This window comes from Ostrea edulis, chromosome 5 (genome assembly GCF_947568905.1).
Source record: "Ostrea edulis chromosome 5, xbOstEdul1.1, whole genome shotgun sequence".
Taxonomy (NCBI): Eukaryota; Metazoa; Mollusca; class Bivalvia; order Ostreida; family Ostreidae; genus Ostrea; species Ostrea edulis.
Window position 1 is genome coordinate 36,805,209 of NC_079168.1, and position 18,338 is coordinate 36,823,546.

The window sequence follows — 18,338 nt, forward strand, 5'->3', positions numbered from 1 at the left end:
AGAGGGATAATAAATTTGTTACAGTTGTAAATAGGTAATGAAAATCAGAACGGCACATTCCATAAAAAATCATTTTCTGCTAGCCCTTTCCTCATGTCTACATGGTTTCATCAGGCAGTTCAATTATACAATTGTTTTTTTTATAAAACGCACTGAAATGTCCGACGACACTAACAAGCAGATTGTCAAACCTGTACCTTCTTCAGGGATTATATCAACAGAGAATAACTAAACAACTAAGTAAATGCACCTAGCACTAAAAATACACTAAATCTACAAAGGTATTTACACCACAAACTACATGCTTTTGGTTTTTTTCTTGCTGTCTAATCAATGCTTAACATATGGACGCCTTGTACACTAACAAAATGGTATTCATATATGTCAATAACAGTTGTATTAATTACGTATCTTTCTTCTATCTTCAATTTTCCATTTATAGACAGGGTCCTTGACCCACTCAACAGAATATAAAGAGGTATAGATATGACAACACATGACAATATTGAACTCGGAGTCTCAGTATGTCACTGGTAATTTTGCAGAATAATTTTCTTCTCGCGTGATTTCAATCGATACTTTCAATGTCAGAAATTCGCTGCGTAGATACATGTATAAATATATTTACACGCTCATGACGCTGAGGTTTGTAAACTATACAATGTTCAGATTGTTTAACGTTCAATAAAATCTGCAATCATTTTTGAAAGATACATGTAAAGAAAAAAGCCAATGGCGTTTTTGAAGTCGATAGAACACTGTACTGGAAAGACAATATTCACCGTCTACTCAGTACCTGCGCTAATGTTCCAGTTTGTTAAACGTATTTGAAATGTTTGGCATACGTGTATAATTATGATGCATGAAGTTGGAAAATGTCTTTATTTATCCGTATTCGTGGTGAACCAGGTTCTCATCTGTTAGTAAAGATCGTCAATTTGGCCTCATAAACGTAAACAATTCTTCATTTTCATCAAAAGAATATCTAAAAGTATGAATACGGGTATGTATAATTATTTTGAAAATGTATACATGTATCATAAAAACTTAATGATCATGTAATCCGTTTTTTATGCAAGATATTCAATTGCTAATTACAAGTTTTAAGATTTGCATCATAAAAATCAATAGTGATTTATGTATGGTAATTAATTTTCAGTGCAAAAGATGTACAGAATCTGCCATTCTACTCGTCTCATTTAACCTCTATGTACATGCAAGGTGAAGATAACGAACAGTGATCAATCTCATAACTCCTACAAGCAATACAAAATAGATAGTTGGGCAAACACGGACCCCTGTATTTATCATTCAGTTCTGAAGAAATCTTTGAAATGAAAATATATTTAGAAGATCATTAATATCAATTGTATTATTATGTATTATTATGATGGTATGCCATGGGACTTCCATCCTATAGCTAACTCTCTCTCTCCTCAATATAAACAGTAAATTTTAATGATCTGATGAAAGGTGAAGATAACGAACAGTGATCAATCTCATAACTCCTATAAGCAATACAAAATAGATAGTTGGACAAACACGGGCCCCTGGACACATCAGAGGTGGGATCAGGTGCATAGGAGGAGTAAGCATCCCCTGTCGACCGGCCACACTGCACCCGCCGTGAACCCTATATCCTGATCAGGTAAACGGATCAATAGCTTGTGTTCAATGCTCCAGGTTGTTCGTATATGAAACATCATGTTACGATTGTGAACATAAAATTCGTTACAATATTCCATACAATTACGCATATTTATTGAACATCGATACGAAAGGCAAACTAAAATTTATTTCAGCTTCTCTGTCGTCAACTTTCCATATTCATGTAGCAATGTTTCATTATCACCTGTATATGGTGTTTATGACTCAACTGATTCGATACGCAAGAGCTTGTTCTGCGTAGTATGGTCAGTTTTTAAATCGAGGCAGGCTACTGATAAACATGTTGCTGTTACAGGGGTTACAACAGTCGCGTTAAAAGTCAGCATTTTGTAAATTCTATACTCTTTTTAATGATCTTTTTTGCCAATACAACCTGTAATTGGGTCAAATGCTGTCTGAGTTGTTTCATACCAATTGTTAGACCGTTCTTTACACATATATTGACTATATATTTCGTTTAGCTGATCAAGATATAGAGTCCACGGCGGGTGTGACTTGTCGAAAGGGGATGCTTATTCCTTCTCCAGACATGACCCCACCTCTGGTATATCTAGAAGTCCGCGTTTGCACAACTCTTAATTTTGTATTCCTTATCAGAGATTATTCACTGTTCGCTATCTTCACTTTCTTACATGTTGAACTGTGAACAGAGGATACTAAGTCCTCCTCCTAGGAATCTGATCCCATCTTCGTGTTTACCCTATCATTTTTGTATTCTTTATAGGATTTATGAGATTTATCACTGATCGTTGTCTTTACTTTTTCATCTGTACTTTAGAGCAGTTGCAGTAAGGAATGCATTAACGGACGATTGCATTCTATTGAGGATTTTGTGCAGAAACGATTTATATTTCTCTTTGCATCATTTGTGTCTCTTGGCTGTGAAATATGCATTTACCACATTCTGTTGATATGAAAAACCGAAAACATTCACGAATAAGTATAACAATTACGGTAACTAATAGCGAAATATTTACTTCAATTTAGAAACGTTTAATTCTTAGTTTTGTAATGCACAGTGTCTGGAATCATCATGTTCACTATTAAGTTCATTTCTTCAAAGCAAGAAGATATGTACTGCTAAAATTCGGAGTGGCCTACGTTTCTAATTGGATTTGACCCGTTGTTCTTTCTAACAGATAAGGAAAAATCTGGATTGAAACGTTTGCTACATAATCATTACTTGATATGCATTTCCACTGGGGCTTAATTTTGTTGGTGACTGTTATTCCCGCGGTAATAACAGGTAAGATTGCCTTATAGTAATTTCTTCAAATGCATAATTATCTATATATAGGCGATTATGACTTTCCAACAAACAACAATCAATACATAAATGACCATATTTCAAACAACAGTTTAATGTTTTCAATGAATTTCTGACCAGAAAACTCCAACTGTTCCTTTCTTTTAAAGATATGAATGTATGCTTATAAACTACACGATCGTGTCTTTTTATTTCAGTCCACAGTGCAAAAAATCAACAGGACGATCACGGAACTCGATGTCATAGTCAGTTATAAATATGTATTGAACTACTGGTCTTGAATTTCGCAATTTATTATAGAAAAAATTATTACCAGTGACATGACATTGCACACAGTACAAAATATTATCATCTTCATTTAATGTTTTTGAATTCTATATCATATTTCATATTTGTACAAAACTTTACTTCTAAATGTATCATATAGAATCATTTGTATGAATACCTTTTGTACTAAATGTATATATTTCCCTCAAAATTATCTATAATCACAAAATTACCACCGCTTCACACTACTGCTTTAAACATTTCAAATGAAACACTACACTACTGTCAGATGTCTTTGGGATTTATGGTTCGTTTCACGGTTGGAGTGGATGGTCGTCTTGGAGTAAATGTTCTACAACCTGTGGTATCGGATTTCAAAGCAGGCAAAGACTCTGTTACTCTTACTCCCACCTCTCGTGTCCTCCAGGAGGGAATGATGTTAAGACGTGTTGGTCACCATGCCCAGGTCAGTGCCTCGATCCTTTTGTTTGCGGGCGGGGGGGGGGGGTGATTCTTTTGCGGTGGGTTGTGGAAACATTCGGACTCCAAGGTACGTGACTTACATTCTACATTTAATCACGTATGTTTGATATTGAAGGAGGATGGAGTTCTTGGAGTATTCATTCATGTAGCAAAACTTGTGGAGGGGGAATAGCGATGAAACATCGCACTTGTACCAACCCAATCCCGTTGTTTGGCGGACAAGCTTGTTCGGGGCCACATGTAACCTATGTCTCTTGCAACACCAATCCATGCCAAGGTATGCGTTCCGAGGTGAATAATTTACAAACATTCTTAGGTAAGCAAACTCAAGTATCTTGTTTTGTAATATCCAGCATTATGAAAAATCAATTTTTTTGTTTTAGCTTTGTGCAACTTAACCTAACTCACTATGCCATTAATCAGACAAAAATCAGAGTCCATTTAATCAGAATCCTACAACAACCAAACAATACATCTGTCTATGTTATGTTTATTGTACTTCTGCTATTTTTTTTCTATAGAAACATATCCTAACCTTCAACTGAGCTATTTATCATGTAGTAGTTCGAAAATTCTAGCCATTAAAAATGAGGTCATGACCGAAGTGTTACAGTGTAATTTTGATTTGTGATGAACTGATTTGCGGTAAATCTTGTTTTCAATACACCAGTCGCATGTCATAACATAGAAGACCAACGAAATGAAACAAAATACGCGGTTGTAAAGAATTTACGAAATCTTTCTAGATAGCGATTGGAATCATTATAAATGGAATTATTTTAAATATTCAGATTAGATTGTTTGATATACATGTATTACAATTTAGTGTTAAAAGTGGAAGGATTAGGTCGGCGAATTATCAATGGATATGTCGCAGTTTTCACTATAACTTTGAATAGTTTGCTATAATGAAATATTTATCAGCTAATGATTTGAACCATAGCTAGTTTATAATTCTTCATTTCGTACCGAGCCATGGTTCAAGTTTCGAGTAATCATAAACTTGCTATTGACATCTGTACTAATTAAGACTGGTTCTCTGTAACTATCAAAATTCAATAGCCACGGTATGTCGTAGATTTTGATGAATATTATGATAGTTATAAGACAAAATAGCATGCAAAGGTTTGACTTAGAAACGGTTGCCATGGAAACATGTCCTCTAACAATGACTGACCAAAATATGTGTAAAATATATGTAATATTTCAAATAATTCCAAAAAATTGCTATTGTTGATAAAAACAAGATTTTGCTGAGTTAGTTTTAATTTTTTACAGTTTCATTCATAAATATTTAAACAATAATTTTTGTAATATACAAGGATTTGTTGTATTTATTTTAAGATATATTTGCCCAATCATTTGGTGTAAACGTACATGCTAGACAAACATCTTACTTTAAACAAGGACAAAAATACATTTTTGGAAAAATAAATGTATATATAAACCAGTACTTTTTCTGGTAGACCAACCCAAATACACTATAAAGAGTCATAGCTCTTTGTGACACTCTCATGTATTGTAGATAAGAACGGCCTTCATTTGTTTGCAGTATAGCATGTGGTGAAAAAAGTTTTTATTCAAAATGTTTGTCGGAAGTTTGTTTTAAATCAGATACTTTTTGCTCACTTAGCTCATTACCATCATCTTTATCTTCAATTTTGTTAACGAAATCCGGTTTATTCTTTGGAACACTTTCAAATTCGGTTGATATTTGCCAAAATCATTTGACTGGCATCCAAGAGAAAAATCTTCTTTGCGGGAAAGGTAAATGCTGTGGGACTCCACATTTTATTGCATCTCATCCCATTAAAAATCAAACACGACCAGAGAAACAGAAGGCTGACAGATATCCTAGTGCTTCAAGTTGAAGATAAAAAGTACTTATAAAAAATTATATAGAATCCTGCCTATACCACCCAAGTATTCAGGAAGTATACAGATTGTCTCACATGCTTGAATGTGATCAATAAAATATACATTATAATTCAAAGTTATTTCTGTGAGATACAAACATTTCTGAACTAACAGTAAATGGTAGTTGGTCCAGCTGGCAAGTCTCCTCTCAGTGCAGTGTCAGTTGTGGAGGCGGAGTTAGAGTACGCACCAGAACATGCGACAACCCGGCTCCATCTAATGGAGGACAACCTTGTCAGGGGATATCGGTTCATAAGGAAATTTGCAACACGCAATCTTGTCCAGGTAACACCAAATCTCCTAAATTTTTCTATGGAAAGATCAGGCAACGGGTGATATTTTTGTTGCAAAACCTTATAAATTATGGTTTTATGCCGTTTTGGCAATAATTCAGCCATTTTACAGCGGTTAACTAATTAAAATATGTTTACTTGTGAGTGTTTGAGTTTCCCTGACGGCCCCCAGTAAGTCTGCTCTTTCGTAAATCAGGGAAACGATCTTTTGCATGCCAAGGGGGTTGTGGTCCTTCACACCCTCTAACGTCCCATTCGACGGACACAAAAATTAAAAAAAAATATACATAAACAGGTAAACAAAAGATCATTTCGTGTATATAAATAGTTGTGTTATAAAAGTTTTCAATTTAATCTGTAACAATCGCATTCCTGTACATGCAAATATTGTATAATATAATGGTTGTCAATATTTATAAAAAGTTCTTTCATTGATTGCACATTATTAAAAAGTCTATTTCGTATGGGCGGAAAATCCCTACATTCTAAAATAATGTGATGTATAGTTAATGGACAGTCACAAAATATGTATTTAGGCTGAAGTTCTCTGTTTGGGAAGTAAGAATAGGTCAAGTTTGAATGTTCGATGAGTATTCTTGAAATAATCACTTCGCCTTGGGGTTTCATTACAACTAAGGTTGACAGATTCACATTGAGTAAAAAATAATGTAGCTTTTTAGATTTCTACAATGCATTGGCTCCTCTTATCAATATGATTGCTACAATTGATCTGAATCATAAAGGGCAAATAATTGTTAATTCATAATGTATTCAAACATAAGAGTTTTCGCAACATATGTTATTTTTCGACGGTATACTTTACCATGACGTCGCAATCCTTTTACGAAAGTGAAAGACAATCAAAATTATAAGCAATAAAATTGCGATATATTTGAGGTCTTATGATATTTGCATTTTTCTTTCCTTTATTATTTTTAAAGAGATTTCCCCTACCCTTAAAAACAAGTATTAAATATGTACTTTATTTATGAAAACACAATATCAAAAGAAGATATTATGGAATGAATTATTTGGTTAGGGCAATTGTTCGTGGTTAACAATTTTTCGATACATTTACTTGCACTTGGATTTAAATTCACTACTTGAGTAACTTTCGCTTGGAATATCAAAATTGATGAGTTAATTATTACTATGAGAGCTCCCTATAGCTATATAATAGTTAGGTGGGGACATAAATTAGAAGGCATATTCAACTACAAAATGTACAACCACTGAACTAAAATAATTAAATTATAGAATTAGGAACTATACCTGGAAATGGAATGTGTTAGGAATTGATTTTCCGGTCCCATCGATTTCCAGAGGAGGTGAATGTCCTCTCAACAAAAGTACAAACTTTACGAAGTTCAAATGCCTCAATACTCATAAATACATTCGTACCTTGTTTGTTAAAGGTGAAGATAACGAACAGTGATCAATCTCATAACTCCTATAAGCAATACAAAATAGAGAGTTGGGCAAACACGGATTCCTGGATATACCAGAGTTGGGAACAGGTGCCTAGGAGAACGGCCTAACAATTGGTATGAAACACGTCAGACAGCATTTGACCCAATGATGGGTTGTATTGACAAACTTGATCGTTATAATGACCATATTTGCGAAATGCTGACTTTAAACGAGACCGTTGAAACCCCTGCACCATCATCTTGTTTGTCAGTAGTCTGCCTCGATTTAAAAACTGACCATATGAAGAACAAGCTTGTGCGTATCGAATCAGTTGAGATATCAAACACCATATGCAGGTGACAATGGAATACTGCTGCATCAATATGGGAAGTTGACGATGGGCAATCTGATACCATCCTGTTTGTCATAAAGTTGAGTTGTTAGTTTGCCGTTAGTATCTACTTTCAATATTATATCTAAGTATGGAGCAGAAGTGGACGACTCCGTTGTGTCTTTTATTTCGAGTTCACTGGGATATATTGAATCGAAATATGAATGACAATTATTATTATTATATGATTGAATAATTCCTAGCTCTCTAATTGGCTGATATCCAACAATGTAGAAATCATACAATGTACTACGTTATGTTTACCTGCACGCGACCTTCCAGGTGAACATAAGGAATTATTTTTTCCACATAGGACCAAAAATAGGTCGGGGACTTCCAATTTGACGCGATCGATTATACTTATTTTTGCCGTCCAATAAAATTCCACGTTTCTCACTGGGTTCGGCTAAGATTTTAGCAGACGTTTATAAACACTAGAAAAATGGCGAGGTTTGGTTTTTAATCAAACAAGTATTGCTGTTTTTGAGGGAAGGGCGAGGTGAATATTGTACTCCTCAGGTGTCTAAATCATCGTATTGACCTCCAAAAAACCCAGCAATAATTGTATATTGTTAAGAGATAAAACGTCATCGATATATCTGTATGTTTAGTTGAAGGCCACACCCAAATGATTTTTTTTCTTCTCACGTAGAAGCTTTTTAAAAAAAAATCTGCTTCATAGGAATATAAAACAGGTTATCTAACAAAGGAGCACAATTCAAGCCCATGGAAATACCAACAGACTGTATCTTACAGGATGTATTTGGAAGCCTCGTCTGTATACCATAATGACAATTTAACAAAATTGCACAACGGCACACACTAAAAATGATTCTGTATTAATGTTTTAGTGGTCCATGGAATTTAATTTATTGACTGATGTATGATTATTTGAACAATGAGAACTATTTTAAAACACTTTCCATTTCTCCATCAATAGTTCCGACGACGACACAGCCAACGACCATGTCGACGACAACACCACAGAAACATCATTACGTAACAGTCTGAGCCATCGTATGAAGTTGGATAATAAAACAATTATGAAATGAAACATTTGTGTTCAATATTCTGAGATAGATAGATAGAGAGAGTATATTACAAGCAAGATATAAATTTCGATAAGAAATCCATCTTTCTTACTAAGTGTCACGCTCGACTACAGAATGAATACCGGTATAAAGATCGTTGTGGTACTATTCCTCATTTTACACTTTCAGGAAATTGGTAAGTTATTTCTGAATAATCTGCATTACCTAAACACTGCATCATAGATACACTTGCATAACTTTTTCATTGAACTAACTGGAATTTTGATAATCACCAAAATTAGTATGTGATCGGAATGTACAAGTATGGATTAAGTCTATATGGACTTTGTTTAATTCTGGTCAACACATATGCCAAACTTAATCAAATATTTCTTTGAAAGGCTGCAGAATTTTATAATCATTCTTTTGTCTATATTTGTGATTTTTAAAAAGTGAAATTTAAAAAAAAGATCTTTTATAATCAAAACATTTAACAGATTTTATCCATTAGAGGAGATATATGAATAGGCGGATCGGCTAACCATGTACGTGTATTTTGTATGCACAAGGGAAGCTCCTTAACAATACCAAAATTAGATTAGTTTTCCTGCAAAATAATACTCATTCCGCAATGAAAGATAATTTTTTTTACTAAAACTATCATTGTCGTCATCAGTTACTGGCAGTAGGTGCTTCGAGTTAACTTTCTCCTTCTCAGGGTTTAAAGTTTTTAATCGCTTGTAGCGATTCCAAAGATATTTATCATGGTACCAATGCAATTTACGGCGGTCAACTTACATGCATCTAGCGATAAATGATAACAAAAGGCCCACTAGCCTTATCGGTCACCTGAATACTAGTGAAAAAGTATCACTACTTCCATGGGCTATGAAATATAGAAAAAATTCCTGTTCTGAAAATCTAGGCTGAATTCTAATGTTCAACAACAGTATAAAACAAGATGTCTTCTTAAAACTTCACTGCCCTCAAAAGTGCATACACTGATGAAAGGCTTTAAATAATAGGTGTATTAACATCAAAACATCAAAATATATGACTAATTTGGACTCATCCTAAAGTCATAACCCTGGGTTATGAAATTCACCATTTTTTGTGCATCCTTTTTTGCTATTCCTAAGTATGCATCTAGATTTTATACAGTGTCAGCAAACTTACATTAAATACTATTTACTAAGTTTGGCCCAACCCTGGGGGTCAGAAGATCATCAAATTTACAATTTTGGTAAAAGACTACCTGCTCTATCCATTTAGTTTCAATGTAGTGTCAATAGCACTAAAGAAGATGTTATTTAAGTGTTTGACATATAAACACTATATAACAAGTTTGGCCCCGTCCTGGGGTCAGAACCCCTACCCCGGAGACCATGAAATTTATAATTTTGGTAGCTTTCCTGCTCTACATCACTATGCATTTCGGTTATCTTACATATCTGCGGTTCTTGAGAAGATTTTTGAACATTGGTCAATTTTGGGAAGTTTTTGCCCCGCCCCTAAGGCCCCAGGGGTGCAGGAATCCTGATATTTACAATTTATGTACCCCTTGTTCCAAATATGTTTCATACCAAATTTGAAAAGAATTGGAATGATAGTTATCAAGAAGTTAAAAATGCCTTGTCCACACATTTAATAACTGACTATTTTGGCCCCACCCTGATACCAAAACCCCTACCACTTGGATCACCAAATTTACAATTTTAGTAAAGGACTACCTGTTCTTTCTAAATATCTATTTACTTTCAATTTAGTATCAATAGCACTAAAGATATTATTTAAGTGTTTTACACATAAACACTATATACCAAGTTTGCCCCAGCCCTGGGATCAGAACCCCTACCCCGGGGATCATGAAATTTACAATTTTGGTAAAGGCCTTCCTGCTCTACATCACTATGCATTTAGGTTTTCTTTCACGTTTGCGGTTCTTGAGAAGAAGATTTTTGAAATTTGGGCAGTTTTTGCCCCGCCCCTAGGGCCCCAGGGGTGCTGGAGTCCTGAAATTTACAATTTATGTCCCCCTTGTCCCAATGATGCTTCATACCTAATTTGAAAAGAATTGGATGGTAGTTATTAAGAAGTTAAAAATGTTCAATTGTTAACACACGACGGACGACAAACAATTGCAATAGGTCACTTGAGTTTACTTAGGTGACCTAAAAAGTGAAATGATTTGTTAAACATCGACGTGCATTATATGTTACTGACAAGGCCTTTTTTCTTACATTTGCATTTCAGACGGAAGTAATCATTTGAAAGAAATCACTTCACATTCAAATCATATGGTGAAATGTGGCGGCATATATGCACGTAAGACTATAATATTTACTTATCTTTAAAATCAAGTTATAAAATTAAAAATTAATTGGTTTTCAAAGTATTTTTTAGCTTAGATATAAGTAATATTGGTTCTATAAATTTGCAAATTACAATTTAGGATTTTTTTTTTAAATAACAGATTAAAATACCAGTCATTGTATTCTATATCGAATAGGGGGAAAAAAGGCTTAGGCAGCCTTCAACTTTAAGTAAATTGTATGATTTCTTTGTACAAAACAACAGACCAAGTACAGATTATGTAATACCTCCTATTAAATGGTGTTAACCTGTCTGTTGAGATCCCTTTACCCGGTACAAATCAAAATGGATTGGCGGGTTTGTCATGACTAATAGAGGACGACCAGTACCCTATATATTTTAGGATTAAAATGTCAAAAGTAACGGACATTCTGCTGAGTGTGCACAAACTGTTGTTCAGCCAGATAATAAGAGAACCTCGTAACTGACATTTATTACACTTATAACAAAGAAAGAGGTCATGGATATTCCTACTTATTGTATAATTAGAAAGAAAAAGGTAGCGAATTTTCTAATATTGAGCATTTACTTGATAGTCGCGACCAGCAGATAGCCTTTTTCAAATGAAGAAATTGGTTTGAAAGTTCATTTCATTATCTACCGGTTGTGGAAGCCTGGTGATTATGCTGTTCACTTTGCAAATGGGAGGCATAACAAGTGAAATTCCGGGTCTTTCGGATGACCTTAAAATGGAGGGTCCCAGAGCATGATAGGCATTGTCACAATATATAAACCTCACTGATACGGCCCTAAGCGCCATGAATAGGTCAAAATGTGTGGTTCTTCACCTTAAGCACGTGGCGTCTCTACACGAGTGAAACATTTCTCGCAATATACAAACATTTTGTTTTCAAAACAGGCATTGCAATTTAGGGTAATAGAGCATAAGTAGCTCTCGCATAATATCACACTTCATCAAGAACAGATTTTTAGAATCAAAATAAACGTTTAAGAAACATTTGCACCTGCTATTCAGCAATCTTGCAGTGACAATTCAGTCGTTGCATACAGTTTAATTTTACCGATGTTACACAAGGTTATGGATATAACAGTCCGTGATATTTTATTCAGATGCACTTCAGGCCTTTCTGCACTGGAACAGTTGGTCTTCATGGTCACAATGTCTGCCATCTTGTTACTACGGATGGAGAACACGTGTGAGGTCGTGTGCTACTAGATGGGGTGTTCACCGATGTCCGCCCGGTCAATATGACAGTCAACCATGTTATGGTAATTGCAAGGGTAAGTAATAAAAACAGATATTTACATTTCCAATGTATTTGCATTTGACATTTTTACAAATTTTAATGAACGTTCTGCAGTTGTAAATAATGCCCATGAATCTTGATGATATATTATATATGTACGTCTATATTTTAAAGGCTAGGAATTTTGACAGAAACGAAAGAAGAATGTAAATATCAGAAATAAATTTCATTTTTGACAATTAACCCGCTTATGAAATGTTTTCTTAAATAAAGGACTGACCTGATGAAATACTTTAGTTTTATCATTTTACGTTTAGTACCAAAAATGACCTTTTTTGATGTTCCTCTTAACCCCTTATCAAGGTGTAATAAATATCACGATCTCTGTATATCGGAAGAGATCAAAGGGGCATGACGAATCGACGAGACTGAAATGTCCAAGTTCAGAATGAATGTCATAATCTATGAAAGCCCAAAAGGCTCATTCGACATTTGAATTTCGAGATTTGGGATTCGAATTTCGAAATTCAATATCCAACTTAAGGAATCAATACTTATGTCACAATATATCATTTGAAAAAGACAACATATTTTAATCAAACTCATCAAATGTGAATGATCGCCATCTGTATCGTAAGATTAAAGTTTCGAGGTTACCGAACATTTATTTGAAATATGGCAGAAAGGAAATCAACGTTTGATTTCTTTTATCTAACATCACGCATTTACGGTGTGCAGCGTACACGTGAGGGATGTGGTGCACTTTTTATGTTTAGTTGAAATTCAACTATGTTTTTTAACTAATCGGCACAACAATCGCTGGGTTTATCTAACATTTTCCCCAGAACAAAACAACAACAAAACTATTACATGTATTAAATTTTTATGCACCATCTTTATTTTCAGTAAAGATTCATATTGCATTTATTGCGGCTGGGTGAACACTTTTTTCTTTCATTCCTGGTCAAGATGCGATTATGTTTCCCAGCCAATTTATCTCAGTATTTATAGACCAATGGCTAGTAAAGGTAAGGCCACTGATAAAATGTGTTGTGTTTCCGCTAACCCGACCGACCCTAAATTATAGCCCCGACCCTAGAATTTTTTTTCGATATTTAAAAAAAAAAATCGTAATTTTTCCCGGAAAAAATATATTCCCGGTTCTTGGTTTTCTTTTTAGTTAGACATTGAGATGGTCATTGAAACGCTTTAATGATGTACAAAATTGCATAGTATTGTCTCAAGCGTTTCAACAACATTGATAATGTTTGTACCTAACAACATGGCATGATGGTTGACCTAGTGGCTAGTACCTCCATGCGTGTCTCACGCAACGGTGATTTAACAATTGAAGTTAACAGACGGTCGAGAAACTTTGCCAAGTGTCATGTTTCCAAAGTAGACTTTATTTTGTTAAAATTTCCAACCCCTATGGTGTTTTTAGACGGTGGCTATTTATAGCTATGCACTGTCTTATGCTATCGCTTCAGCGGGCATTGCTGTATATACACGGGGACCCTAGTTTTATATGGAGGGCATGATGCAGAGTGCCAGACATGCATTTGTATGCACATCCATGGTTTCTGCTGCAGTTCCAACTGAAAACACTATGAAAAAGGCCGCAAATAAAGCAGTGAACGCATCCGAGTTGTTGATAGCTGGTGAGAGCCGAGAGGAAAAAAAGGATATTATGCAGATTTTTTTTTTAAATAAAACTTTATGTCCGGTAAAAGTTTTAGCTGGAAGAGAGTTGGACCCCACTGGGATAAGTGGGATCTGCCCAGACTGTCTTCCTACCCTTGTTCCTTCTTAGATTGTGAAAATACATTCAGAAATGTATTAATAAACTTAAAATATGTTAATGATGTTGATATTTTGGTGATAATTTAATATTTTTTTCAAAACCATCACATTATTTTCCTGTTAAACATATCCAATAGTAGTATTCCTATGACAACCAATCTAAATGTAGAAACAATATAGCTGGTACTTGTATAGCATAGTGGCATAAAGGAGTTAACTTTTGTGTTTTATGCTAGATGTTTTATTGAAAAATATTATTTCTTATAAAACATCTAGAAATTATCCTCAGCCAATAACAGGTGAAATGTTATGATTGAAAGGTTACTTGCAATGCAATTTAAGCAAAATTTTATTTTGAAAGTATGGAATTCAATAGAACATTTAACTTGTTAGAGTTTACAATGTTTTTTGCATACTTTGAAAAAAATGAAATAAAAAAAAAATTATTTCCTAACTACCTACCCTATTTTTTTCTGGAACGTTAGCGGAAACTCAACAATTTTTGTCGTTGGCCTAATGGGACCCCCCTTTCAAAGGATTTTTGCAAATAATTATTTTTGGAAAGCATATAGCTCCTTAATTGTGAATGAGGTTGTTTAATATTCCTACCACAGTCAATTTCATCGCTTGGGGTCGAATTTACTATTAAAGAATAAAGGTAGAGAACTCTATATATAGGGTACCCAAGTTAGCCGATGTAAAAACAATAAACCAATTGATATAAAAGTCTACTTCGTATTTTAATATATTCATAAATAATCCATCTACATTACTACCAAAGTTCATCCCGAAATTCCGTATACTTCCCAAGATATGCAGAAATGAATTCGGGAAAATGCCTATTATTTTTAGGTCGACTTTTAGCTGGACCCCGGCACTATACGACTAAACAGAATATTTGAGGATTGCAACAAGCTGTAGCTCCAAGTGACTGAAAATTTTAAAACCGTCCGTACCTTCAATATCACAGCCATTACGGAAGTTAAGACTAATTACCCCAAAGGGATGGAAGGACCCATAACTCTTTAGAGACTCAAATACTAATATCTATCAATATTGATTCTTTATAGAACATTGATGATGATAATGTGGGTAGTTAGTGGCACCGATGAAAATGAATGTGATAAGTGAAAGTACAGACGGTTTTACAATTTTCGGTCAATTGGAGATCAGTGACTGATGTTTTAAAATAACCAGATGCTTTTTAATCTTCAGGTTTCTACAATTCGTCAGAAAAACGATAGTACCTGTAGTTCATCATCATCTGTTCACCAATATCGTGCTCGTTATGGATACATGTATGATGGTATTGTGTATCAAACATAAGACATATACTTATAAATTAATGAAATTGAACATTATATACACAGTTGATGGTATGTGGTCTGTTTGGGGACCTGTGTTACGGTGTAGTGTATCATGTGGGGGCGGTGTTGGTATCAGACGTCGAAGGTGTAACAACCCAGCGCCATCTCACGGAGGACGTACCTGTCGTGGTCCAGCAGTTCAAAGAAGTTCCTGTAACAATCAGCCATGCCCAGGTTTATAATCACCATTTACAATTTGTTCATCTTTAACTTTTATGCTAGATGGTCTCACCTTCATCTCATATTTAAAAAAGAAGGGACAAGGACTCGTTATCAGACGAATCCATGATGACTTGAAGCAAGACAGTTAAAATCTTTATAACACAGTATTATTTATTGGTAGTTCACATCGGTTTAGAAATTGATCATACGCAGAACATGTCCTTGTATATCGAATGAGCTGGGAGACATAAACACTAAATGCAGTTGATAATGAAATATTACTACATAAATATGGTATGTTGACGAAGGAAAACCTAATTTAAAAGTAGCCCGGTTTGTTATAAAGTTCAGTTGTTACAGTATAATTTGTAATTAATGTCTTAGTCTATATTCAATAAAACATACACATATGAAAGGGACGTGGAAAACTCTGCAGTGTCTTTAATTTTGAGTGCACTGGGATATACACTATCAACTTCCCATATTTATGTAGCAATATTCCATTATCACCTGCATATGGCGTTTAAGTTTCTTAATTAGATACACAAGAGCTTCTTCTCCATATGGTGAGTTTTTAAATCGAAACAAGCCACTAACAGTTACAGAGGTGTTAATATTCTCCTTTAAAGTCAATGTTTCGCAAATTTTATCTCGTGGGGACCCAGGTTTGAATAGGCCCTCAGTACCCCTTGCTTGTCGTAAGAGGCGACTAAATGGGGCGGTCCTTTGGATGACCGAGGCCCCGTGTCACAGTAGTTGTGGCACGATAAAGATCCCGCCTTGCTTAAAGGCCGCAAGCGCCGAACATAGGCCTAAATTTTGCAGCCCTTCACCGGCAATGGTAACATACCCATGTGGGTGAAATATTCTCGAAAGGGAGCTTAAACAATATATTAATCGCAAATTTTAAAACCGTTATAACGATCTAACTTGCCAATTCAACCTATCATTGGTTCAAATGTTGTCTCACGTGTTTCATACGATTGTTAGGCCATTATTAGCACACTGGTTTTGACTGCGGATTGCTCCGTTTGCCTGATCAAGACGTAAGGCTCACGGCGGGTGTGACCTGTCGACTGGGGATGCTTACTCCTCCTAGGCACCTGATCCCACCGCTGGTATATCCAAGGGTCCGTGTTTGCCCAACTTTCTATTTTGTATTGCTTATAGAAGTTATGAGATTGATCACTGTTCGTTATCTTCACTTTTCATTGATCACTGCAAGTTGTCACTTATCTTCACCTTTCATTAAAAGTTTTCTTGCTTTTTATGTAGAATGAAAACTATGAAAAATTGAATATGTCACAATAAATTAGAACACAGAACGCCATATTGCTACATCAACCGAAAATATCGAAGTATAACGAATTATTGTTTATAGATAAGTTTGTAAAGAGACCCGTTGCAGGAGACCAATTTCGTTTTAAAACGTTTCAGTCAATGGCGGTTGGACAGCATGGGGCATGACGTCACAATGTAGCGTAACATGTGGCGTGGGCGTGAGAATGAGATACAGAACATGCACAAATCCCACACCATCTAATGGAGGTCAGACGTGTTATGGAGCAGTGGTTCGTACAGAGTTCTGCAGAAGTCAGACATGTACAGGTTTGTTAGATTGTCATGGATGTTCTATGATTTATGATGGGTCACACCACCCCAAGCTGCCATGTGTCATTCACCATAATAATTTTTGCTTTTGAATGGAATGATATTTTTTCCTTCACATTGGTATTAATTTTCGTAACAGCCACGTCACATGCGCCACCGGCAGTGACACTTAAACCGGCTATGTCAACAGTGCCAAGTATCAGTACTACATTTGCTCTCCCATCGAAAACGACAATTACAACAACTGTGCCGCCGAAAACGACAACTGTCCCACCGAAAACGACAACTGTCCCACCGAAAACGACAACAACTCTCCCACCTAAAACGACAACTGTTCCACCGAAAACGACAACTGTACCACCGAAAACGACAACAACTCTCCCACCCAAAACGAAAACTGTACCACCGAAAACGACAACTCTCCCACCCAAAACGACAACTGTCCCACCGACAAGACATCATTATGTCACTATTAAAACAAAACCTAAAGGTTAATATTTGTTTTGTAACGTGCTTTAAGTGTTTATTGTTTGTCCTCACACGGACACAAGAATTACCAAATTAAAACATATTAGTTGGATTTCTTTGTTTCATCAACAGTATGAAAGATGCAGTTCTTCAGTACAGGTTTTGTACATGATATGAAAACATAGAATATCACACTAACAAAAACAAACCAAAGACAATAATTTAAACAATGGGCCACTTCGCTCACCTGAATCACCTTGGCCTATATTTAAAGATTTACCCTACATGTAAAACTTTGATCCCTATTGTGGCCCCACCCTACCTCGGGGCCATGATATTAACAAACTAGAATCTGCACTATTACAGAAAGCTTTCATGTAAATGTAAATCTTTCTGGCCCAGTGGTTCTTGAGAAGATTTACTTTGATCCCCTATTGTACCTACCCTCGGGGGCCGTGATGTTAACAAACTTGAATCTGCACTATATCAGGCAACTTTCATTTAAATGCACACTTCTCTGGTCCAATGGTTCTTGAGAAAAAGATTTATAAAGATTTTCTCTATAAACGTGTATGGAAAATTTTGATCCTCTATTGTGGCCCCATCCTACCCTCGGGAG

The 18,338-nt window shown here is 35.3% G+C and overlaps 1 protein-coding gene across 2 annotated transcripts; it reads left to right on the forward strand.

Annotated features, from left to right (window-relative positions):
* Positions 1–2,793: 2,793 nt before the first annotated feature.
* On the forward strand, positions 2,794–8,750 carry LOC125652362 (semaphorin-5A-like). Of its 2 annotated transcripts, none has more exons than XM_048881508.2 (6): positions 2,794–2,914; positions 3,133–3,180; positions 3,492–3,668; positions 3,801–3,962; positions 5,717–5,887; positions 8,637–8,750. In XM_048881508.2, the coding sequence occupies exons 1-6, from the start codon at positions 2,857–2,859 to the stop codon at positions 8,705–8,707; spliced, it is 687 nt and encodes a 228-aa protein (XP_048737465.1). In that variant the 5' UTR covers positions 2,794–2,856; the 3' UTR covers positions 8,708–8,750. The 2 variants fall into 2 exon arrangements, with proteins under 2 accessions (XP_048737465.1, XP_048737464.1); XM_048881507.2 differs by having other exon boundaries at positions 2,818–2,914; positions 3,801–4,001.
* The last annotated feature ends 9,588 nt before the right edge of the window (positions 8,751–18,338 follow it).